Raw genomic sequence first — 23,326 nt, 5'->3', positions numbered from 1 at the left:
ATGTGTTTTTGGTTATATGCCTGACATAAGGACGGTGGTCAACACACGTTACCTGTCTCATAGGTGAGAGCTTACGTGCTTACTGTATTTGTGGATTTTGTGTGAAACAGCCAACAGTCTCATAAGAATAACACAAGTCGGTGTAGAGTCACACAAATAATTCCTTGTAAATTAGAGACACAGATAAAGATACAAATTATCAACACAAATATCAGTTGAAAATCATATTGTTAAAGATGTTGTAAAAGGGGAATTTATTTCAGATAGCCCATAAGGTGGACTTTTGAGGAAAAGATGGTTCTCAATTTCATATCCACATAAACACCCATATAAAAACTATGGGGGGACGGGGGGAGACGAAAAGATAAACATCTAAAATACATTTCCATTTGCAGTGATTCATCCAATTGAATGATTTCACCAACCTGCAGAGAGGACATTTTATCACCCACATCAGTGCTACACTTATAACTGCCGTCCAGCAGGTGGTAACATTACACTGTTCGGCATTTGATGACATAGAAAAATGAAAATGTGGGAAATGAAAATACCAAAAACCCATGATTGTGTGAACTAAACCAAAACATCAATCACTGACTACTGTTGTTTATTAAACTATATTTATGATTGAAATCGTTCTTCTATATTTCAAATCTGCTGAATTGTGGAACATCCTTTGGCTATGCTATCCTGATATTAAAATCATGTCCAACAGTTCTTCACATGTCTGAACTGTGTGCTGCCAATAGGCTACCCAGGGTTGGTCCGCATCTTAAATGGCTGAAACAAGCTTCAGTTGTAATATAAGATATTCAGGAAGCTCATCCCATTTTTAATGAGATTTGCTTGCAGCCCCTATATTCAACCAGGCCGTGGAAAAAAACTAAATCAGATTTCTCTTCTAGCTTGATGAATTAATTACTAGTATACTTATTTTATTGAGAACGTTGCATCCAGTTGTTACATGGAGCATACATTTTCCAGTTTTTCATTATTATATAAATAGCAGTAAATATATTTAAAAATCTTCTTTTATTCTTTTATTTTTCAATTGGAGTCAAATGTGTTTTAAAATCGGTTTCTTATGTATACGTAAAAACTTGATTCTATTCAAATTCATACATACATGATGCAACAGAAAGATAGTGTTTGATTATTTTCTATTTGAATATGTTTCCATAACCACTTATCCAGTATTTGCATATGGGAATATCAGTTAAAGAAACCCCCTTATTAGTAAGGGGACATTCACTTAAAGTGCATCGAGAAATATGTCCTGTAAAGACACTGTACTATTATGTATATATTAAATAAACATATGAAACTGTTTGCGAGAAACGGGAACATTCTATAATTAATGTAATAATTACATAATTCACCATTTACATTCAAAAGGTTTCACAAAACAATCATGCAAGTACAGGGTTTTGTTTCTGTATGAGATGTAAGTGTCGTGTTGTGAGGGGAGTAATTGTGTAATTGTGTTCAAAAAGGAACGCACAATACAATGAGAGTTGTTGATGAAAGTTAGTTATACAGAGACTTTTCCAACACAGCAAAAAGTTAGGAAAACCAATTTTACTGAAAGATTAATCGGGTAAAATATTCCAATACACTGTTTGAATTCCTCTGAAATCCTTTAATTCATTAGGTTATTATAATTTAGTTTGATACTGTAAAAGTAAAAACATTAAGTCAAAACTCAATTCCATTGGGCTTATTTGTTCATGGCTAACCAGCAATTACTTGTATTTATATTTGCCTAAAAAAACGGAAATATAGACATTTTAATGCTTAGTTATGTTACAGTATCTTTGACAGAAATGTTACTGTATTTCAGACAGATAATTTAGATAAAGCAGAAAGAGTCAAGGAATTAGTATTTAAAAAAAATAGTGTACAGCGTCATGAAAGCAGGAATGCTGAACGTATGTTTGAAATAAAAGTCTGAAGTAAGGGCGTTGTTCCCAGTGATCGGTTTTTTCTTCAGTACACAAAGTTTAATCACATTCCTCGATGACACTATTACTTACTTTTTTGACACCTTTCAAATCGTTGAATATAGCAGAACTGGTATTACAACTCTCATTTTCATTTGCATATAAATTGAAGATGATTTTTGAAATCGCAGTATAATTCTCTGTTATAGTTAAAAATGTTTTATTTAGATACTGAATGTATCTCTGTTTTGTGAGCAGCTCCGTCAGGTGGAGCAGAATAACAAAAGAGTGGAGAACGGGTGAAAAGCTCATCTCGAGTAAGAAAAAGACATTGCTGAAGATTATTTTTAAAAGCACATCTGAGTGCCATGGTTTCTCCTAATATCCAATATTAGAAACTGTATATCGCGATAATTACAAATAATGAAGTCCTTTGATATCGAAGCGCATTGCCTTCATAAAAGAAGAAAAAAACGATACATCTTATCTCGTAATTATTAGATACCATCTCATTATTTCAAGAATAGATCTCGTAATTATAAAATCTTGATCTCATAATTATGAGAAAAGTTAAAGTAGCCTAGTTTGGTAAAGTTGGAAAGATTTTCACACATTCAGATGTCCCGGATCAATAAGTAAAAAAAAAAAACTGCGCTTCAAGAGAGTGATACTTGAGTCATATATTCAACAGGTGGACATAATAAATGAATATGTTGCTCTTTATCTGTGGTCTAGCTGATATATTTGACAGTGCATGTATCTGAATAGCATCATGCTCAGTCTGTATGTACAGATCTTTAAGGATCCAAGATGTGTCATCTCTTAATGATCCGCCAACATCTGAGCTGCAGCTGTTCCATAAAATGACTGCTGCTCCCCTTAAACATTAGGAAATGAGTTTGTGTCTGAATAGATACATGCGTTTCACCGAACTCTGAAGATGATGTGAATTATTTTTATTTTTCCAATGGCACAAATGCTTGTTGACAGCACCTGGTGTCAGAAAAGACTTGGGTGCAGTGAATCATCTCGCTGACTATTTCTGTCACCTCTAACAAGCAATGAGAGGATGGGGAGAATGGCAGATCTTTATTCTTTTGAACAGAAAGGGAAAAACTTGTAGGCGTGCGTGTGTGCGTGTGTGTGTGTGTGTGTGTGTGTGTGTGTGTGTGTGTGTGTGTGCGTGTGTGCGTGTGTGTGTGTGTGTGTGTGTGTGTGTGTGTGTGTGTGTGTGTGTGTGGGGTGGGGGGACATAAGGCTAAGTGGGCGTGAAAAAGAAGCAGGTGGGAGACACAGGATCTGGTGAATCTACCTCAGCGGTCATGAGGGTTCACTTGTACAGATTCTTCATGAGCAGCTGTGGCTCTCGGGGGAACAGACTATTACTGGAGCATGCGCAGACCTCTGAGGGCACCGGGGGAAACCAGTGGCATTTGATTCATTTAATTTAATAACTGGGACTGTAATATTGATCATATCCGACATTTTATCTGCACTTTTTAATGTTTTGGTGCAATTTATTGCCATTATTTAACCAGGAAGTGATTTGAAGTTGATTGCTAATGGTTGCCATGGTTCCAAACAAAGAAAGAAAGAAATGACAATATGTTGTTTAAATCATAAAGTAGGTCTTTAAAGGATGCCTAATATTTTCACATTAAAGTATAATTATTTGCTTAACATATACTTCATCATAATATTACAAAATAAATTAGATAAAAAATGATCTGCTAATCATCTGAAATACATCATAATCCCAACAATAGAAATAAATTGCTGCTTACAGCAACAGACACTCAATCCAGGTGAAGATGTTTGGAGACAAAGAAGAGGAAGTCCTCATCTTGGTTGCTATTTATAAGGTGGGAGTTACTACATTAAGTATAGTTAACCACCAACTGGTGCCTTTTGTGGAAAGGAGGGCGACAAGCAGTTTCTAACAACATTGTTACAAACAAGCTATACAAAAGCTGTCTGTCTGTAATCAAACAAATGATCTTAGTTTGACATGTGTGTTCAAATTGTCAGTTGTCTTCGTTCTAAAATACTTTACAAACTGGAATATTATTAATTTAACAACATTTTAGATTTGTTTTCAGTGAGTTTATTATTGAGTTTATAGTGGCTTCTGTTGTTGTCCTAAAAACAACATTTAGTATAAAATATAGATAAATTCCTGATCTCAACGTATTCTGGCTTTATATAATAGGTCTATATTAAAAAGCAATTATTTAGTTATGAAAAAAGAGAATACAAGTATCAATAAAGCACCAAAGAGTATCAGTAGTATAATATATATACACATTTCTACATTATGTTATTTTGCTAATGACAATTGTTATGGTGAATAATTTGGTGTATATTTTAATTATAATAAAAGATTGGTGCCACCACTAGGTCTCCATCTTTCTTCAGTGTGAAATACACACTGTGCTGGCTGACAGTGAAGGAAGACACTGGCTCCAGTTGATGATTACAAGTCACATTCAATTAATGTACCCTGTGATATGCTGTTTAATCCATTCTGATAGCTGACCAACAATTCAGATGATATGATTATTCGCTAATTGTCTGTGCTTCATAGGTGTTGATCCTCATTGGCGGTGATGAGGGTGGTCAAGTTCTGCAAAACCTTTTTTATTCTGAGTAGCGGTTTTAAATACAAGTATTTAATGGCAGCATAGCTTGGCTAGTACAACTTGGTTTTTGGTGAAATGTTTGTTATATTTGATGGGTTGTCACGAAACTTGGTTCAGATATCCGACGTTGAAGCCTAAGGATTTTGGTGATCCACTGATTTCACCTCTAACGCCTTCATAAGGCTCACATTTTTGATTTTGAGTGAAACTCCTGGACAACATCTGTATGGATTGCTGTAACATTTGGTGCACACATTCATGATGAATTGTAGTAACTTTGCTGATCCCTTGATTTTTCAACTGCTGCCTTCATCAGGTCAAAATCGTAATTTGTACAAAACTTTGATATTATGTACTTTCAAAATTAAGTATTGTTTAAAATTATGTAGTCGGATGGAACAATTTATTTAAGTTTAATTTATTTGTTGAAATTTCAAATACAGTAATAAAGGGATAACACAACAAAGTCCAGGATTTATTTCCATCGTGGTCTCCAAGTGTTGTTGATTTCACACAAATTCATTTTTGTGGTACAATATATATACAGATGTGGTATTATCCTGTTTTTGTGTTCATTTAGTAGGATTAATTTTGTTTGTTGAATTATTGCATCTAAAAATAGCCCAACAAAACTATAGCTGATGGAGATGAATGCTGTATTCAACAAACAACAGTGTACAAAGAAAAAGGCTTATCTGGTTCCACATCTAAAGAAAAAGTGTTGATAAATCCTGACACACCACGACCTTATGTACTTGTGCTCCTGACAGGGGAGCGGTGAGGTGGAGGGGTCTTTTTGACTTTGGCATTAGCAGACACTCAACAGACAGCAGGAGGAAAGGTAGAGATGCGGTATCTCAGGAGAGAGAGCCATCGCAGCGTGCTACAGCCCCTGATGCCAATTACCGCTGTCACCCATCTGCTTTGAGCATGCAGTGAAACGTGGGATAAGTGACCTACTTTGTGACAGTAGTGTGACTGCAGTGCATGCTTCTTCTCTCATAAACAAACCAAGCGTTCCTTCCCCCTGAGGAGAGGCAGACAGGGATTGTATCATAGGGAAACACTGGTCAGTTTGAAAGATTTCTTCTATTTGGCCCGTGAGTGCTACGTTTTTACAAAGCTCATTCACCTAAACCCCAGTTCTTAGGAGATCAGTTCTGGACACAGATCCCCACCATTGGAAAAAGATAGATGTCCTCACTTATCTCTGCTGGTAGCCATGCAGGTAGTTTTGATTCTGGCGTGCTCAGGTCTTAGGAAAGCTCTCTGAGTTTTCTTCTGCCATCCTATATGATGGGGAGGAATGGAGTCTTGAAAAATTACATTTTAAATAATCCAACAGGAAAATATCTTTCCAGAGTCGGCGTCTAGTTTATTCTAATCCATATAACATACTGTCACAATACAATTTTCATTGGGACAATTTCCTCATGTTGAAAGTAGTTTCAGTGACAGTGAGGTTTGTGGATAATTAAGACATTAACAACTGGGACATTATCACAATTAACAGTAACATCACATTAAAGTGGTGTTACTGTTCATTTATTAAGTACACTTTTAGTGGTGTGAGTACCCCCTTAAAACACAATATTCACCTATATAACGTTGGGATGGGAGCATCTCAATGGAGATGAAGGGAATTACAAAGTCTGGTGATAACTAGATGTGGGTCAAAGTCGCAGCAATAGTAGCCTATTAATTGCAGTTGAAATACTGCCTGTGATGCATGATGTCCAACATGATTAATCGTCATTTTCTCTCAACATGAAATCAATACTTTAAAGTTTGAACAACTGTTTTATTCCTTAGTAGTTGAGGTCACCACATTGTATGTCACTGCAAAGGTCTCCTATAGAAAGACTATAAACACCAACATGTATAAAACATTGACCTTTGATCCCAGCTTAATTTGTCTCAGCTGTGTGTTAACTGATCCAAGGAAGGAGTTCTGCCAATGTCCCGACAATCTATTGGAGGATTTAATGCTTGAGAACAAAACCACATTAATCTTCATGATGATGAAAGCAGACATACACAATACTTTTATTTGGTCCACGAATTCAGATGGTGTGTGACTTTCCTCTTTCTCTTTATGCTCTCACTTACATTTTTGGTTTTCCTAAAATAAACACCTGCAGACAAGCACACAGAAACATAAACACACACACACACACACACACACACACACACACACACACACACACACACACACACACATACACAGACAGACCAACCCTAAGAGACACACAGGGAATTGATCCGGGCTCTTAGCTCTCTGCTTGTTATTGGGTTTTATCCTCAGCTAGTGTGCTGTGTGTCTGTGGTGTGTATGTGTGTGTGTGTTTGTGTGTGTGGTGTGTGTGTGTGTTTGTGTAAGTTCAACAGCGCCATGGTCTGCTCGAGGGGAGAGATGTGGAGAGTGAGTGACTCAGCATAGTGATTCATTTATAATTGGAGGCAGCGCTTCAAGAGCACACACACACACACACACACACACACACACACACACACACACACACACACAAACGCACACACACACACACACACACACTTCTTAAGGGTGGGTGCCCCTATCAGAGATGATGGGATTGATTGAGTGAGCCTGAATGTTGTCTGCTAAAGAGGTAGAGATGGAGAAAGAGAAAGAAGGGGACAGAGGAGAAGAAATCACAGCATGTGGACTGAGAAAGATCAATTGAACTAAAGAGAGGCAGACCAAACGAGGAGTAGTTGCACTTAAGCGCGCTGGTTTCAACATTATCTAAGAGGCTGTGCAAGATTAGGGGTAGGGGTATGAAAGAAAGGGCTTCCAGTTGATTTAACGCAAGTATGTTTTTCCCTAAATAATGACTAGGATCAGCACCTGGTGCCATGTGTGGCAGCAGGTTGCTGACTGATGACATCATGTGAAATCCATCCATGAATCAACTGCTCTGCGTGACAGCTGGAGGCTGTAGTTTATTGGGCAGGAGGAGCTTTATGAGTCAACCCCCTGGGGAATTACATTTAGATAGATTGGCAGATGTATGATCTCTGATGCACTATACAGCCTCATACATTGAAAGTGAAAAAAAAAACTGAATTGGATGAACCAAATTAGTTATGTGGCTGCGTTTTGTAATGCCTGAAAATAGACGTTTTGGGTTGAACCTGTCTCCAAAGAAAACATGCAGCCAATGTTTTAGAAACTGGTGGTTAACATAAATGCTCGAGGGACTCATATCAGTAACGGGTTTTACAAGCGGTTTATATGGGCAATGTTTCTGTGGAAAGCAAGCCAGCAGGCTTTCCTTTGACTCTGTAGTCGCCACACATCTTATTCCCGTAGGAGATACAAGAGCCTTTCCAACAGCACTGATCTCAAAGAGTGTCAGCTGGTCACTTTCGCCGGTCCGCTATGCAGACTGGCTGCGAAACCCGGGGAACATTACGTCAATAGAAAGGTTATAACATGTTTATAGATAGGTCAGATGTCCCCGAGTTTTTAAACAGGTTTACTCCAAAAATAGGCTTTCTTTCAGCTCATTATTTTAGTTTTTATGAGACACCATATGCTACAAGGACGGGTGTTGTAACACAGACTGCAACAAAAAGAAGGCAAGGAAGAATGACGTAATTTCAAATGCAGCGAGTGCATACATTGCACTGGCTCTGTCCATGGTGCTGAATAGAGCCGTTCACATATTCGCTGCTGACACATAACCAGGGCCATATTACATACATTTTTGTTTTTAAATGATTGTGTGCATTTCTAGTAGAAAGTCTATAATGTATGTAATGTCATCATGTTTGATTGTCATGCTTTAAAACATATATATATATAATATATATATATATATATATATATATATATATATATATATATATATATAGTAGATGATCATAATGTGTAGATCTTATGTTAGAGTTGAGTGTTTGTACTTTCTGTTGCTGCTCTAGCCTTAAAGGGGCAGACTCACAAAGGTGGAATACTCACAAGAGACAGATAAAAAAATCAAAAAAATCAAAGAAGCAAACTAAAAGAAGTTTAGTCCGTACGGGTGCAGCTCAAAAACCTTGGATCCTACATTTCTAATTATAAAACAATTTTTTTTTTGTAAGAATCTTTCTGACAGGCCTATATCAATTAAGCTCAATTCTTAATTTCACAGTCTTGTATCTCAAAGATGACATCATCTGGGTTATTTTACTTTAGAAAGCTCCTCCAGCCAGACACTGACTGTATATTCAGCATGAGTAAACTGGCCATAAGTGCATCATCAGTAGAGTGGAGTGCCCCTTTTTTGTCTTTGTCCAAGTCTCTGTTATAGCCTTAGCCAGCATGCTGCAACACTAATAATGGCGGAAGAAGCACTCTGCGCTGTCAAAAGTAAAAGTCCCAAATTAAACTGTTTACTTAAGTAATGCTAGTTTAGTGAACACATTAAGTAAAACAGTTGAAGTATCGATATATACAAATACTTCTCAAAGCATTATACCGTGTCCAGTATTTTGAATATTTCGTATAAAACTACAACCCTAACCCATAATGCTAACTATTCATTTGACCAGACACACAATACGTATCTATGTAACGATGAATTTCCCTCAGATATCCTAAAGAAAAGCCAACGTCTCCTTAACTCGTGCAATTGCATTTCTCGCCTGCTGATGTCCCTCTTGCTCCTCCACCACTCGGGGTCCCCTGCCATACGAACGCCGCGCGCGAGAGCGCGCACACGAATGCTCACACAACACGCGCGCGCTTCAAACCCGGATGGATGACTTCACCGTTCTGCCTGGGTTTCCTTTATGATCCCGGGATCTCCCACTTCCCTCACCAGACACCAGCGAGCAACACTGGCGAACACAACTCTCCCTCTCTCACTCACACGCCGTCTCTCCCTGCAGCTGCAACACATCCAGAGACCACAACGAGACCACAACAACAACCGAACCTCACAGTCCAAACCGAGGAGCACTCAGAAAGGATCCCAGCAGGAGAAAAATAACAACCGCTGCAGCTTGCACGAAAAAAAGGGAATCTACAGCTTCATTGAGCATATACAGTCGCAGAGGAAGACTTTTGTCTACTTCATATTCACGCTGGTGATCCTTCTCCGTCGTGCCACAATGTCCGAGGTGCTGCCATACAACGAGGGGAAAATGAGCGGCTATGGGGCAGACAGCGAGGTCAGCCAGATGTCCTATAGCTGCGGACTGCAGGACACGAGCGCCTTTTTTGCTGCGTCGCAGGCGAAAAGACCCCCAAAGCTTGGACAGATCGGCAGAGCCAAGCGAGGTAAAGGATCGAGGCATGCTGTCTATATAGCTGATGTATATCGACATCATTAATTATGTGATAGAAAATGGGCACATTATGTTGGGACTCATCGTGAGTTCTTTGTGGTCCTCGATATTGTAATTCATATAATTTCCTTTTAATTCATAGTGTTGTATCGACAATATCAACACACACTTTTGATATTTTAAAATGCAATACAGGATATATACTTCTGCAGGTGTGTGTGGTTGTCGACCGCATTCGAGCTGTTTACATGCAGCTCGAGACGTGGTCTTGGTGTAAGGACACACCCCATGCTGTGCCCAGAACCATAGGGTTAAACACCATAAGGGTAAAATGCCTGGCTCGTCGCCATAATCCAGAATGAGTTGTTTTGACCAAGTGCGCGTACTCGAGGTCGAGGATGTGCAATAGTGCTTTAATTAATTAATTGATTTGTTCACCTGCAATAATTTGCACTCACGTTTTCTCTCCTTGCTTTTTTCGTTATTTAGTGCGCCATATCGCCTCCACTAGCCCTGCATAAGAATCCACTGACCTTTCAATAAAACACAACGAACTCACGATTGACTGGGAAATGATAGAAATGCCATCGTGCGATCTCTCCCTTCATGGTCTCAATAACTGACCCCCCTCCCTTCTCTCTCTCTCAATAGTGGTCATCGAGGACGACCGAATAGACGAGGTCCTGAAGGGGATGACAGACACGTCTTCACCCGGCGTTTAAATGTGAGCGATGCCTTGCAGACTTTTTAATTTTGATCACCGATTTGAAGCACTTGTCGGCTGTGCATGTTCGAGGATTGCAGGAGAAACACGACGGCACGAAGCGAGGATGGTGTGACTGACGGAAGGCAATGAAAAAAGGGCCAAAGGCGGCGGGGGAATGGAGAAGGCTTAAAGGAAGAGAGATGTTGAAGAGAGCGACGAAGAAAGAAAAAGCGATAGGGACAGAGACTCTGGAAAAGACCAAGATTTTTCATAGGATTGCTGGCAATTCTCCAAACGACTCCCGATTTTAACTATTGCTGCGCAGCAAGATGTTGAGATGGCGGACACCGCTCAACCTCTGCTGACTTTAATGATGGATGAACTTGTCATTACTTCACGACCATCTCTTTTTCCTTTCCAACAGCGCTGTAAGCAACAGAATACTGCAACTGGAGGCTGATGCTAAATCCCAGCCCTATTTCAATAAGTTGTACAGTACAGTAGGTAGGCTAAGCTCTCAGACGTCCCCCCTTCCTCCCCCCCCTCCCCCTCCTTTAGGCTTTGCTTTGTTGATTCGGTCAGCGACGGTGCATTCAAGGGAGCTGTCCTTTCAGCACTGGTCCAATGCATTCCTGTTGCTGCTATCGCTTTTTAAAAGCAGACCAACCAAACTCTCGAGCCTGCTAACTAGAGGAGACCCATTGTATGTAAAAACATATATTCGAGGATGGTGCAATGTTAATATTTTCTGTAGTAGAAGCCCTGTTTGCTCTTGGCCTTTAAAAGAGTATTAGGCCACAGATTAAACCTGAACCACAGGCCACATTCTTCTTCTTCTTCTTCTTGCATTACCCATCTGTGGTTAAAGGTGCGACGTGTCACCTTCATGTAGCTGATTTACACCTGCACATATCTTTTTTTCCCTCTCCTCCTTTTTTTTTGTATTTCAAATACTCTGATATCTACAGAGGCCAGCAAAGATGTGGAGAATATAGTAAATGTTTTAAGCAAAAGTCATGAAATCGATGGAAAAAATATATATTCTTTCCAATAATATGGGTATTTTAATTTTGCAAATATTTGTCTTTCGTCTTCTATACGTTTTTTCTCCATCTATTTGCATGAACTTTCACTCCGGTGCCAATGTAGGTGCCACTACTCTTACCCTGGCACGCTTCTTTTTAACTAAAGTCATATTTGTATTTTTATATCTAAATATTTGTTATTTAAATTATATGCTAGTCTATCGTCTTACAATTCATCAACAAAAATATTTCTACTTCAGAGAGGATATACAGAATGAGACTAGGCTTCATGGAGGCAAAGCTAAGATTTTGGTGGACTGGTCTCATTCTATATCAGAGGTCGGGCGTTTTTTAAAGACTAACTGAATGTGTCTGGGGTTTTTGCACACATCAATGTTAAACTATTATTAAGAAATCGTATACTGTGACTTGAGCTTCGTTGATGAATTTTGTTAGAAAAATGGCAAGTTTTAGAGTATATTGCACTGTTTACGAGTATCTTCAAATAACATGTTGTTATTTGACCGATTTTGGACATTACAGTTTTTGTTTTTTTTATTTTTATTATTTTGTACCATTATTTGAAAGAAACTGGATATGGTTTGTCGTGCATGAAACCTTAATATTTTCAATAATGAAACATTGTTTTATGAAGCAAAAAAGCAACACAAATGTCATGACATTCTAAGAATGAGTCATTGTATATTATGATGCCATTTTCACTGTATTTGGTGAATTAATAAATGGTGAAAGAACATGTAAATGTGATTCTTTAGTATGGCTTTTGTCTCAAGACATTTTACTATACCATTCAATGGAAGATAATATCCAAATAGGACCCACATTAGAGTGCCTGGGCTAGTTCTGAGAATAAAAGTCAAGGGGAAAAAACAACGCAGAACATACAGTATCCCCTCAGCAAAGCACAGTGACAATTAAAACAATTAAGATAAATAAACTTCTTACATAAATGTAGTTTCAGCATCAGAAAGCATCATCTAATTTTTTTGTAGCGTTTGGGATCAGTAGTCATGACCTCAGTGACATTAAATACTAATCCTTAATTAAAGAACAGGGAAGGAACAGTGATTCATCTGTTAAGCTGTTAAACAGCTCTGTGCCAGCCTACACTAGTGAATTCATTAAACCACAGACCCCTGGGGGTCCACAACTGGCCACATGATCTTTCAAAGTCTACATGTGCAGTGTGCTCATACAGTAGCTCTCAAACAAAGGCTTTAACAGGGCTGTTAACACTGGCTTTGGCTGGTTTATTACAGTGTTCCCATACATCTTTCGGTCCAACCGACCCACACACAACTGGACATTTTAACCATTTATCGCTTTTTGGTTGCTTTTTGCTTATTAGTTTCCACATAAAATGGTATGAAGGTATGAACTGATTCAGGTCGGTGGAAAACCTCCTTATTAGGCAGCACATAATGGTCTCTGTGCATCACAGCCATTTGTTATTCTATTTTCTCCGAAACACACTTATGTGGATGTATCTTTTAATGTTTTTGTTTTATCACATCGCAATTTTCTTTGACATATTAGCTGAGAAGCATCACCTGAGGTACAAGTACCATGGCAGGGAATAACTAGTTCATTACATCAACAGATCTCAGGTGGAAGAAAAGGTGTACTCTAGATCTACAATACCACTACACTGTTTGCCAACAGTATCAGTCAGGAAATTGTGTCGGTTGATATCTCCCCTTTTCCACCTGCGGTACACTCACCTGCACAGTATCGATAGCTCAATAGAAATGAATGACATTTTCCTGAAAATCATGCCACAGTTCTCTTCAGTTTCAGTCTCTGCAGTTTATCGTTTGGAAAAAATGTCCAGTATCAGGCCGCGTCTATAAAAAGCTACATGCTCTGACAACAATGCTTTAATACTGATTCTTATAGGACACTGAATTGCACTTCACTCTAATAACAGAACATCAACAAAGCGTCATCAATGTAGCCAACCAAATTCCCATCGGAGAGATTATTGACTGTCTTGATGACATGAGCACTGCCCTGAATGAACACATAGTGCTATCGATCATGTTGTTGTTGTGGATGCCGTGTGCTGTGTGTGTGTGTGTGTGTGTGTGTGTGTGTGTGTGTGTATGTGTGTGTGTGGCTGTCTACCGTCATGGACAATTACACTTTTCACAGTAATGGGCGGCTCTGGAAGGCCAGAACTGAACTGACATATTTGGGCAAATATTGAATGGTATCAGCTCTGCTCCATGCATCTCTCATATCATGAGTGTAACTGTAAACATGTGACTTTAAAAGTAATTAAATCAAGTCCTACTACCAATATGTTGCAGCATTGTTCTCCCTTCGGTGTTATTCGTTTCAGTATGCTACTTTTCATTCCTTTTCATTCCTTTCAGGCTCAACAATCCTACAGCATATTCTAAATGTAAAATATGTCCAAACAATAGGCTGAGAGAATAGCAATGGTGATGTTTTATCTTTTAAGTATTATAAAACTAGAATTAACAACCCACGGTTGTTTGCCTCCACTAACCGGTCAAGTTGTAAAATGTCATCACTTCATCATTTTATCCTATTAGTCATTTGTGTGAAACTGTAGCATGAATAGCATATTCATTCTTGAGTTTGGGCAAACAACCTGTTTTGTGAGGTCACAGACACCTTGACCACCAAAATATAATCAAATCATTAAAGTTTGTGCCAAATTTGAAGAAATTCCCAATCCTAAATTATTGTGTTCCTGAGAATTGAAGGGATGGACAACCTGCAAACTGTCTCTGGCCACGACGTTGAGAGGCATTCAAATTCCCTAAAGAGATCAAAACCAGCAATTAATTATTGTCTGTGTACCCAAGCTGCCTCTGTGACATCAAGCTCCATTGTTGTCTGCAAACTATTAAAATACTCTAACATATCCATATCAGACTATACAATGATAAAAGATTCCACCTGAAACAAAGTTCACACTGCTCTGCTCGTTTATTTAGAGCTAGGAAGCTTCTCCAGCAACAATACAATTTGTTGTCAATAACTCAAAGATAAAAATACAGAATTATCCTTTAAATGTAGGATGTCTGACTTGAACATCTCAGGCAACAACTAATGAGTTACTTCTCCTCTGTTGACACGTAAATGCAGTCATCATTTTATAACTCTCGGGGTCAGGGGTCAGTTGACTGTAGATGTAACCCGGGGGCTCCAGTGTCCTGACCGGCAGATGGGCTTGAAGTGCAGGCCTTACTGGGGTCAACACAGATATGCTGTAGATTTCTTCCCAGTGGACAGTCACTGTGTGAACACATAGAAAGAAATAAGCATGACAGATATATGGGCGTTTGTGTGCAAAACAAACAAAAAGCTATTGAGACAGCAGTAAATGTTAAGTGCCATCGCACTGTTATCTCTCACATACATCAACACACAGCTCAAAGCAACTCTCAGCTCTCGGGTCAAACTGAGCGCGTGCAGTGAGAACAAAGAGCTTTGATCCGATTCCACTTTCGCCCCATCCTGAGCGGACATCCATTAATATTCCTCCTCCAGTTACATAAGCCTGCCATACAGTATATTATGCCATTATGCTGCCCCAAGGGAGATGGGCAGATATACAGTGCTGTTTAAAGCAGTGGCAGTTCTTTCTCCAAGTCCACACTACAGCCATTGCAGATTGTTTTCCACTGACAAGGATAGTGGGTCATTCCCTCCATCTTATCTATGCTTGTTTGTAGCCCCTTGCTTCATAGGCGGTAGGTTATAGCTTGGTCTTGTTTTCATAGACTGCATTAAAGAAATTCCAAAATCATTTTTGATTGAAAACATCCTTAAATGTGCTAAGTACGATAATTGGATCATTTGCATTGCCTGTGAAGGGTCTCAACATGGCAACGACTGAGCCGGCGGCCTGCAGCTAAAGGAGCCAACAGCACTAACAATGACTGTACTTGTATCACACTTTTCTAGTCTTCCAACCACTCAAAACACTTTAATGTCATCAATCACACTCATTCACACACTGATGGCAGGGCTACCATATCCATCAGGCCTACCTAATCATTAACATTCATCCACACACTGCAGGAAGAGCCTGCGGGAGCACTTTGGGGTTAAGTGTGCCCTCGGACACATCGACATGGACTAGCGGGGCTGAGGTTTGAACTGCCAGTCCTCTGATTGAAGGACGACCCTTCTCTACCACTCATCCAGTCGCCCCACGAGAACAATAGAAAGAAAAGCTGACAAATAAGTTTGACTAACTATTTTTTTATTTTATTTTTTAAACCTGTACGACTGTCTGAGCGCTCGTATTTCTCGCCACATTAGACATGTTTTTTAATATTGCTGCAGTCCCATATATCATTAAATAATTTTGTTAGTACGATAGAACTAACCAAAAAACCTAGGACCATGGTTGTCGGAAACAAGAATTTCCCTTCAAGAATCACTGAGGACGCTTTGAATGTCGCTGCAGTCAGTCAATGGGGTAAAAAATAAAAGGCAGTCGTGTTGTGTCGTGATACAGTTCAACACAAACACATACAGTGAGGCAGATGAAAGCCACAGATGTTTGGTTAAAGCATGCAGTAAACCTTTTGAGTTGCATGAGTCCTCACATAACACCCACACACCAAAGCACTCAGGGCCAATCGATGCAGGGTGGCTGCGAGATAAGTGACAGAGTAAGACAGAGAAAGGAAGGCATTGAGCATGCAGTAGATTAGTGTTGTTGCTGCTCTTGGGCAACAGAGCATGGAGGGCAATTAGCAGCAGGAGAAAAAAGTTATGGCTCTACTATCTCTCACACACACAAATACACAGTGCTCTATATTAAATCATAGCCTAAGACACCTGGATGACTCAGGTGATCAGCGAAAAGAAACAAAAGAATCTGCAAGTAAGAAGAAAAGGTTTGTGCTCTAGAGAAAGTGATGACTTAAGCGCTCCTGTGTGAGGCCGGCCCCATACTCTGTGGTTATGCAACTCAAGTCCAGTCAAGTTAAATCTCACTGTCGGGGTCTCTGCCATTGCAGATCAGTCCGTCTAACTAAGGGAGCTGAAAACCAAATTTGCAAAAAAACCTTTTATTCATATATTGGCAGAATAGAAATTAAAGCAAAACTAAACTCAACTAAGGCAAACTGAGGAAAGAGTGGGTAACTTGTACTTTAAGAGAAAGTCCATCAGAAAAAACTGACTTTATCCATTTGCAGGGACATGTCTAACCTCCATCCAACCACACTGACAGTCGGATCCATCATTTATGTGTTTTACGTCTTTATTGTCATGATCCTACTGTCACTTACATAACTCTCCTGTTCAAATAGTCTGGGCATTGAACCCAAATGTCACCATGGAAACCAGATTATAGTTAAATGTTCATATTCATGTTATTGCAGAGCACAACAGATTGAGACCAAACTGACTTTGAAAACAGTACTTGATAAAACAATCTCACCACAAAACTGCCTGTGAGCACACACACCGTACTAAGGGGGGTGGGGCTTAGCCAACCGTTACTGACATGGCAACCAGGCTAACTGGCTGCTGAGGAAGATCGTGGGATAAGATTAAAAGCTACAGGACAGCTAAAAGACCTTCAGGTAAAACTATTTTGTCAACAGCAAAGTTGAAGTTAAACAAACTACAGTTACACCAGCAGTAAGTCGAGGAACGAAAGAAGAGCCATCTGAAAAATCATGCACCTTCTCTTCCCCCCCCGTCTTAAAAATAGGCAGTAATTAGATCTCAGTGGAGAATTAAAAATAAATGATTTCTACTTTATCAATGTGGTCCCCCCTCCAGTCAGCAGCCTTCCTGGCTGTCTGAATGCCTGGCTCTCTCTTTCAGGTCTAAATTTAAGCAGCAGAGAGCACAGGACCCGAGACTCGGCTCATGTTTCCGCAACAAATAAGAAGCACGGTGGGTTGTTACTTGTATGTGCTGGCTCGTTTCAAACACGGCATTTCTCCATTGGCTGCTTTTGTTTGGAATCTAAAGCAGACGTGGTCCAGATGCAGACACCCCACAGGGGGAGAATTCGACCGACGTATAAATAGACTTTAACACCGACTGCACATGCAGGCCAGTGCTGCTATGTGCTGCGTCTAGACGTGCCCGTTTGTCTTACACATTGTGCAACATGGGCATATGCACGGACCTACAGAACAATTAAGAACACTGGGATGTAAAATAGTTTTTTAAAAGATAAAAGTTTATATTACGTGCATTACAACATAAGCTGATGGTAGCAGCTTTCGAAAAATGATGACATAAACAGAAACATGATGAGTCATAGTATAGATGACTATAGTAATCACAAACTGACTGAATGAACAATACAATCATATGAAACTTATAGAAAATAATGTTTTAGTTCGGATCACAGGGACACTTCAAGAGGAGACTTCAAGCCAAAGATTTATTCCGTGTTGACATTGTTTAGTCTGTAAAGTTGATTGTGTTCTGTATTTTTGAAGCTACCGTATCTGTATTTGTCGTCACATTGAAAGATCAGTAGTCAGTTTGGGTAATCTATGTTTTTTTCATACACGTAGGTGACTTAAAACAAAACACTAGGTATATTTGCTGGCGCTACACTGTCACCACTGTAATAAAGGTGTGTTTTAATACATAAGTGAATTAGGTCTGTTGGACAACAGATGTGTTTATTTAGGGTACATTTTGATTAATCGATTATTGTTATTTGACACAACCATTTTGTAAAGTTTAGAGAAACATTTTTCCATACATGTAAATGTTGTAATTGTAACCACACAGCTTCTTTTGATTTGTCTCAAACATGATTATTATGCTACTGTTTCCAATTCTTCTTTGGAAATGTAACAACTGTCAATTACCGTGCATTCACCACATGTATTTGGATGTATATTTGGCCACTATTTGCTATCTTGATCACATATTGAGTGTGCCTGGTGGTGCGTAGTCTAAATCCTGTATTAAAAAAATCCTCTAAAATCTTTCCTCACAGATGTCTATATGAACATCTAAGCCGAACATAAACAACAGCTACAAATACATAGCAGTCAGTTCTTACAACATTACATAACTGTAAGGTAGAAATGTGTGGTCACAAAGGCATCTTGTTGTGTTTGTGACCGTGGAGAAGTTTGAGTTTCATTGGTCACTTTCACAGCATAGAGCTTACTTATAACTCTCAGAGTTCATGTATTCCTAGGGTTCAATATTAAACAGGAAGTCTTCCTTGTCTTCAATTTGCAATGTGGCAATGGTGGTAGGTGGGGATTTGGTGTCCTCCAGTAGCTTTTTCTCCAGAGCTGCATCTTCTGGGCTGAGCTCCTCTCCTTTGGTCATTACATACACAAAATATTCAAAGCCTTCTCCATAACCATACTTCTTAATCGACCAGTTGTACTCTGTGCGAGCATAGAGGCGTTTCCTGAAGAGGGGTGAGGCGAAGGTTACAGACACAAACCGTCCTCCAGGCTTCAAGCAGCGTCGAACCTGGAAGTAGAAGAAGAAAAAAAGAGAGGGAGCGTATTAGAAGACCTACGACTAATACCTGTGCCGATTTAATTCGTAGAAATTATATCCAAAACCGAGTCACAAATAACTCTGACTACTTGTTGTTTGTTGGATATACAGACACTTATGTCCCTCAAATCGGTATCCCTCCAATCAGGCAATCACGCTGCATCGCTGTGAGCCAAAGCAAATGTTAAGCATGCAGATTTCCACTCCGCAGTTTGGCCATGCGATCTGATAACACGGTGCGACAGTACGAAAACTCTGAGGGTCCCTTGATATGAATAATTGTTGTTCTGGGTCCATCAACACTCCAGTGTGTTGATCCTTTGTGTGAGATACACGTGTGCATGTTGTTTAAGACCATGAAATACAGGTTTTAGCCTCAGACTTCACTTGGGACGAGGTGGTCTTGACTTGGGATTTGAGACTTACTGTACTTGAGACTTGTAAAACGTTATATTTTAGACCATGTGAAATGTTCCATCGACTGACGAAGATCTGTGACATGCGGTTGAAAGGTCTGGAAAATCGCTGCTCGGTGGACCTTGTTGTTTTAAAATGTATATTTTAAATATTATACAATTAATCACCACGACATGGGCATTTAATTCAATTCAATTCAATTCAGTTTATTTTGTATAGCCCAATATCACAAATTACAAATTTGCCTCAGAGGGCTTTACAATCTGTACATATACGACATCCCTGTCCCAGGACCTCACATTGAATCAGGAAAAACTCCCCAAAAATAACCTTTGATAGGGAAAAAAGGGAAGAAACCTTCAGGAGAGCAACAGAGGAGGATCCCTCTCCCCGGATGGACAGATGCAATAGATGTCATGTGTACAGAATTGTATATTTATTGTTTCAAGGGAACAGTGAACTAAATATAAACATGTTACAACTGTTCTAGAGACATGAGCTAATGCCATAGACTATAGATGTACAGTCTATGGCATCAGGCATTATTAAATGTCTCACTATACTATATCTATATAGTTTAGTGAGACATGGTCTTGGGGGATGGCTGAGTTTTAAAGGCAGCAGAACTAGCCTTAAGCTCACAGGTGAAAGCTGGGTTGGTAATGTACTGTAGGACGGAGTAGTTGTGGTCTATGAAGCTGTGGAGGAGCACAGTGCCCCCCCCCCCCATGCTGTCCTGGGGTCCTTGGAGAGAAGAGTCGCTCTGAGACGAGCACGTGTATCCTGCTCTTCTCACATGATTCATTTCCACCAGCAAGCAGCCCGAACATGAATTATTCACTCTCCACTGTGACACGGAGGAACAACTAGAGGAAGGGTGGAGGGGTCGTTGAATATAGGATGAAATGAGTAATATAAGGCACAGCAATGGGAGGGTAAAGCCTAGAGGCGTCTACACTACGGAGTGCCTGACAAAAACATGGCAAAGAGTTGACAGAATTTAGAATTGAAACCACGACATTCACAAAGAAATGAAGCGGATATCTGCTACTCAACCCCATAATAGGGGTGTGTTGAGTGTCGTTCGTCAAGAAATAGCTCACAGAAATAAGCTTACTGCTGGCTGGACCACACTGCTAACTTTTCTGTCCCTACAAGTGCAACAAAAGATACAACACAGCTTAGAAGTTGTTGAAAGCCATATTGTATTGCTTTTGACAGCACTAGGCTAACTGCTAACCTACCTCAAATGTTTGTGCTAAAATACCCCCAATGAGTCCTCTCCCTTTCTTGATATGGAACCGTACAGTTTGTGTGTGCTATAAAACAGAAAATATTGAGCAGAAATGGGGATCTTTTTTTTTTAACCTTTTGATGAGTACATGATGAGCCCTTTTCCTTTCCCTCGCAAGGCCAGGTCAGATTGCTGGAACAGTAGAAGTACAGGTGGAGTTCTCCGGAGGCTTTGGTGAGTTAGTAGACCGAAGTGGGAGTGAACAAAGTGCATCACCCTGACCTCAGCCTTCAGCCATTATGCATGATACTGAGATGTATGGGTGCACACTTTGTACCTGTGCAGTGTAACTCCAGAGCCTTACGTCACCGGGGATTGGAGGACGAGCGTTACTGCAACTCAAGACAACACTGAACTATAGCAAACAGCTCGGCCATAACCGTCATTGTTTGTAAGCTGGGCTGGCAGTTGGAGGACGGCTTGAACACCACATTCCGTTATTTAGGGACATTTTAAACCAGCTGACACAGACATTACCCCCATCCCACATCGAGGGTTTCTAAGGATACATTACTGACCGAGATTCTGCCGCTGTGTGGTGAGTCATATTTATACACATTCTCTATATATATCAGCACGTGTGCTACGACACTATGTAAATCATCCACCCACACATCAGAGTGGTGGCATTGCATGATAAAGGATCAACAGTGGCAGGTTTGTTCAGATGTAATGTTGTGCTCTGAATGCTGCAGATAAACAAGTGTTTATCTTAAATGTAGAGTCTCTAACTGAATCGACAGTTCATTGGCTGCTCCACCCAATCACTGGAGTGAGGAAACGGCCTCACGAAACGCTGAGTCAGTTTTCAAAACCCACTCTCAGTCCGACATCTGTAAGCTGATCCTGAGTGGGCCACAGGGCTTCTCCAAGAGCATCGAGGAAACCAGTCTGGTAGCGTCCATCTTCACACACTCACACTCCACTGAAACCATTCCTTAACATACACACTCCACACACACACACACACACACACACACACACACACACAACATAATTCACTCACACACATTGCATCATGGCCGCTCCTGAATTATTCAGTGGTGGAAGGAGCTTGTGTCTGAGTGACCTGACCCGTCTTGAGTGCACTGCAACAAAGAGGAAACATGAGATCTGGAGTTCAGATCCCCACGAGGAATTCCAGGTAATCCCAATGCCATTTTGAGATGGTCATCAATTATTCTATTTGAAGCAAATCAGAGTGATACTTTTGATCCGGGTTAATATTCCTAGTCTATTCCAAATATTTCTTCATGTGGGAATCAACTTTTTAGTGTTATATTATCACAACATTGTCTATTTTGGGATCACCCCATTACTAATTAAGAAGAAACTGTCTTTGTACTTGGAGAAACCAATGAACTAAACCTTTGAAATATTAACTTTGTATGTGCATCCCCCATTAGTCAGAGAGAAGATAAGTTGTTGATCAACGGATAACAACATTTCTCTGTGTCCTCAATTTCTCCTATTCATTGCTTTGTCTTCCTGCTCTCACTGGACTGTAATATTAATATTCATCCTATTTACCTCCCATTGAGCTCAGGTTTGCCCAAAGATACTGTGCATGAGTTAACTGGTATGATGGTCAGATGAGGAAAGGTCTGCAGGACCTTCATGTTACATAATCTGTTTTTTTTATATTTTACGACCTTCATCTCTTTTCTTCAAATCTATTTGCTTTTTAAAGACCATGAGAAGAAACTAAAAACGGGGACGATGAGTTAAGACTCAAATTATAAGAGGATACCTATTTCTGGTGTTTCACTACTTTCATATTTCTCATTGTTTGAAATGAGTTCAACTTGTCTGAGCTGACTCTCGACAATCAATCAATCAATCACATGCTGAGAGGCTTACAGGACCGATTCAGCTCTTAAAACAGTGTTTGAGAGAAATATAAGAAAAGAAAAATGTAGATATAGTATTACATGTGAGAGAAGATGCACATATAAGGATGGCTAAAAGATATTAGGCCGGTCACTTATTATGTTATTATTATTTTGGCTGTAAATGGACTTTCATTATCTCAAAGATCTAATGTCAATCCATTTCTTTATTTAATTTTGATCTGCCCATCTATAACTTACAACAAGCCACAAAAGTTGTAGCAGGCTCATACTGTAACTTGACAAATGCAAAAGAAAAAATCAAATAAAACCATCTGCCAGGATCAGACGACAAGACATCAGCACAAGAACGGCACGACATGACAGCATCTCAGGTGCCTCACGATGCCTTGACTTCGCCTTTTTTGCCTCTAGTGTGTCAACTTCTACGACATGATCTGCGTCTTAACAGTCTTACGAGCACAACTGTACACATGGCAAAGGGAAAGAGGAATGATGTGTGTGGTGTTATTCATTGTGTCAGTGATTTTGGTCCATTGTGCCTCCTTCCCGATCACCAAGTCATGCAGGACGGCAGGCTATAACTGGTCAGGGTCCAACGGTTATTCTGCTATGCTTCTCGATCAATGCACAATAACAGTTTATAACTCTATG

At 39.7% G+C, this 23,326-nt stretch overlaps 2 protein-coding genes across 3 annotated transcripts in view; one reads left to right on the top strand and one right to left on the bottom strand.

Moving 5' to 3' along the window:
* The first annotated feature begins 9,298 nt into the window (after positions 1–9,298).
* On the top strand, positions 9,299–12,365 carry camk2n1a (calcium/calmodulin-dependent protein kinase II inhibitor 1a). The gene is made up of 2 exons (XM_034555849.1): positions 9,299–9,863; positions 10,523–12,365. The coding sequence occupies exons 1-2, from the start codon at positions 9,374–9,376 to the stop codon at positions 10,591–10,593; spliced, it is 561 nt and encodes a 186-aa protein (XP_034411740.1). The 5' UTR covers positions 9,299–9,373; the 3' UTR covers positions 10,594–12,365.
* A 2,360-nt stretch (positions 12,366–14,725) lies between these two features.
* ece2a (endothelin converting enzyme 2a) overlaps positions 14,726–23,326 on the bottom strand; it is a 64,990-nt gene continuing 56,389 nt past the window's right edge. The window contains exons 4-5 of one of the 2 annotated variants that reach the window (XM_034556403.1): positions 18,972–19,081; positions 14,726–14,890 (exon numbers count right to left, since the gene is read on the bottom strand). In XM_034556403.1, the coding sequence (XP_034412294.1) occupies positions 14,764–14,890; positions 18,972–19,081 (237 nt within the window). In that variant the 3' untranslated portion in view covers positions 14,726–14,763. Of the gene's footprint in view, positions 14,891–16,641; positions 19,082–23,326 lie in introns of those variants that run through there. The other variant, XM_034556402.1, reaches the window with a different exon arrangement.

This window comes from Cyclopterus lumpus, chromosome 17, assembly GCF_009769545.1.
Source record: "Cyclopterus lumpus isolate fCycLum1 chromosome 17, fCycLum1.pri, whole genome shotgun sequence".
Classification (NCBI taxonomy): Eukaryota; Metazoa; Chordata; class Actinopteri; order Perciformes; family Cyclopteridae; genus Cyclopterus; species Cyclopterus lumpus.
The sequence above is the reverse complement of the archived record's forward strand: the minus strand, read 5'-3'. Positions and strand labels throughout refer to the sequence as shown.

Excerpts from the sequence above, each read along its gene's own strand:
- camk2n1a (XM_034555849.1), top strand. The coding sequence starts at position 9,374 with ATGATCCCGGGATCTCCCACTTCCCTCACCAGACACCAGCGAGCAACA. Across the intron at positions 9,864-10,522 it reads GATCGGCAGAGCCAAGCGAG|TGGTCATCGAGGACGACCGA; the intron begins GTAAAGGATCGA and ends CTCTCTCAATAG.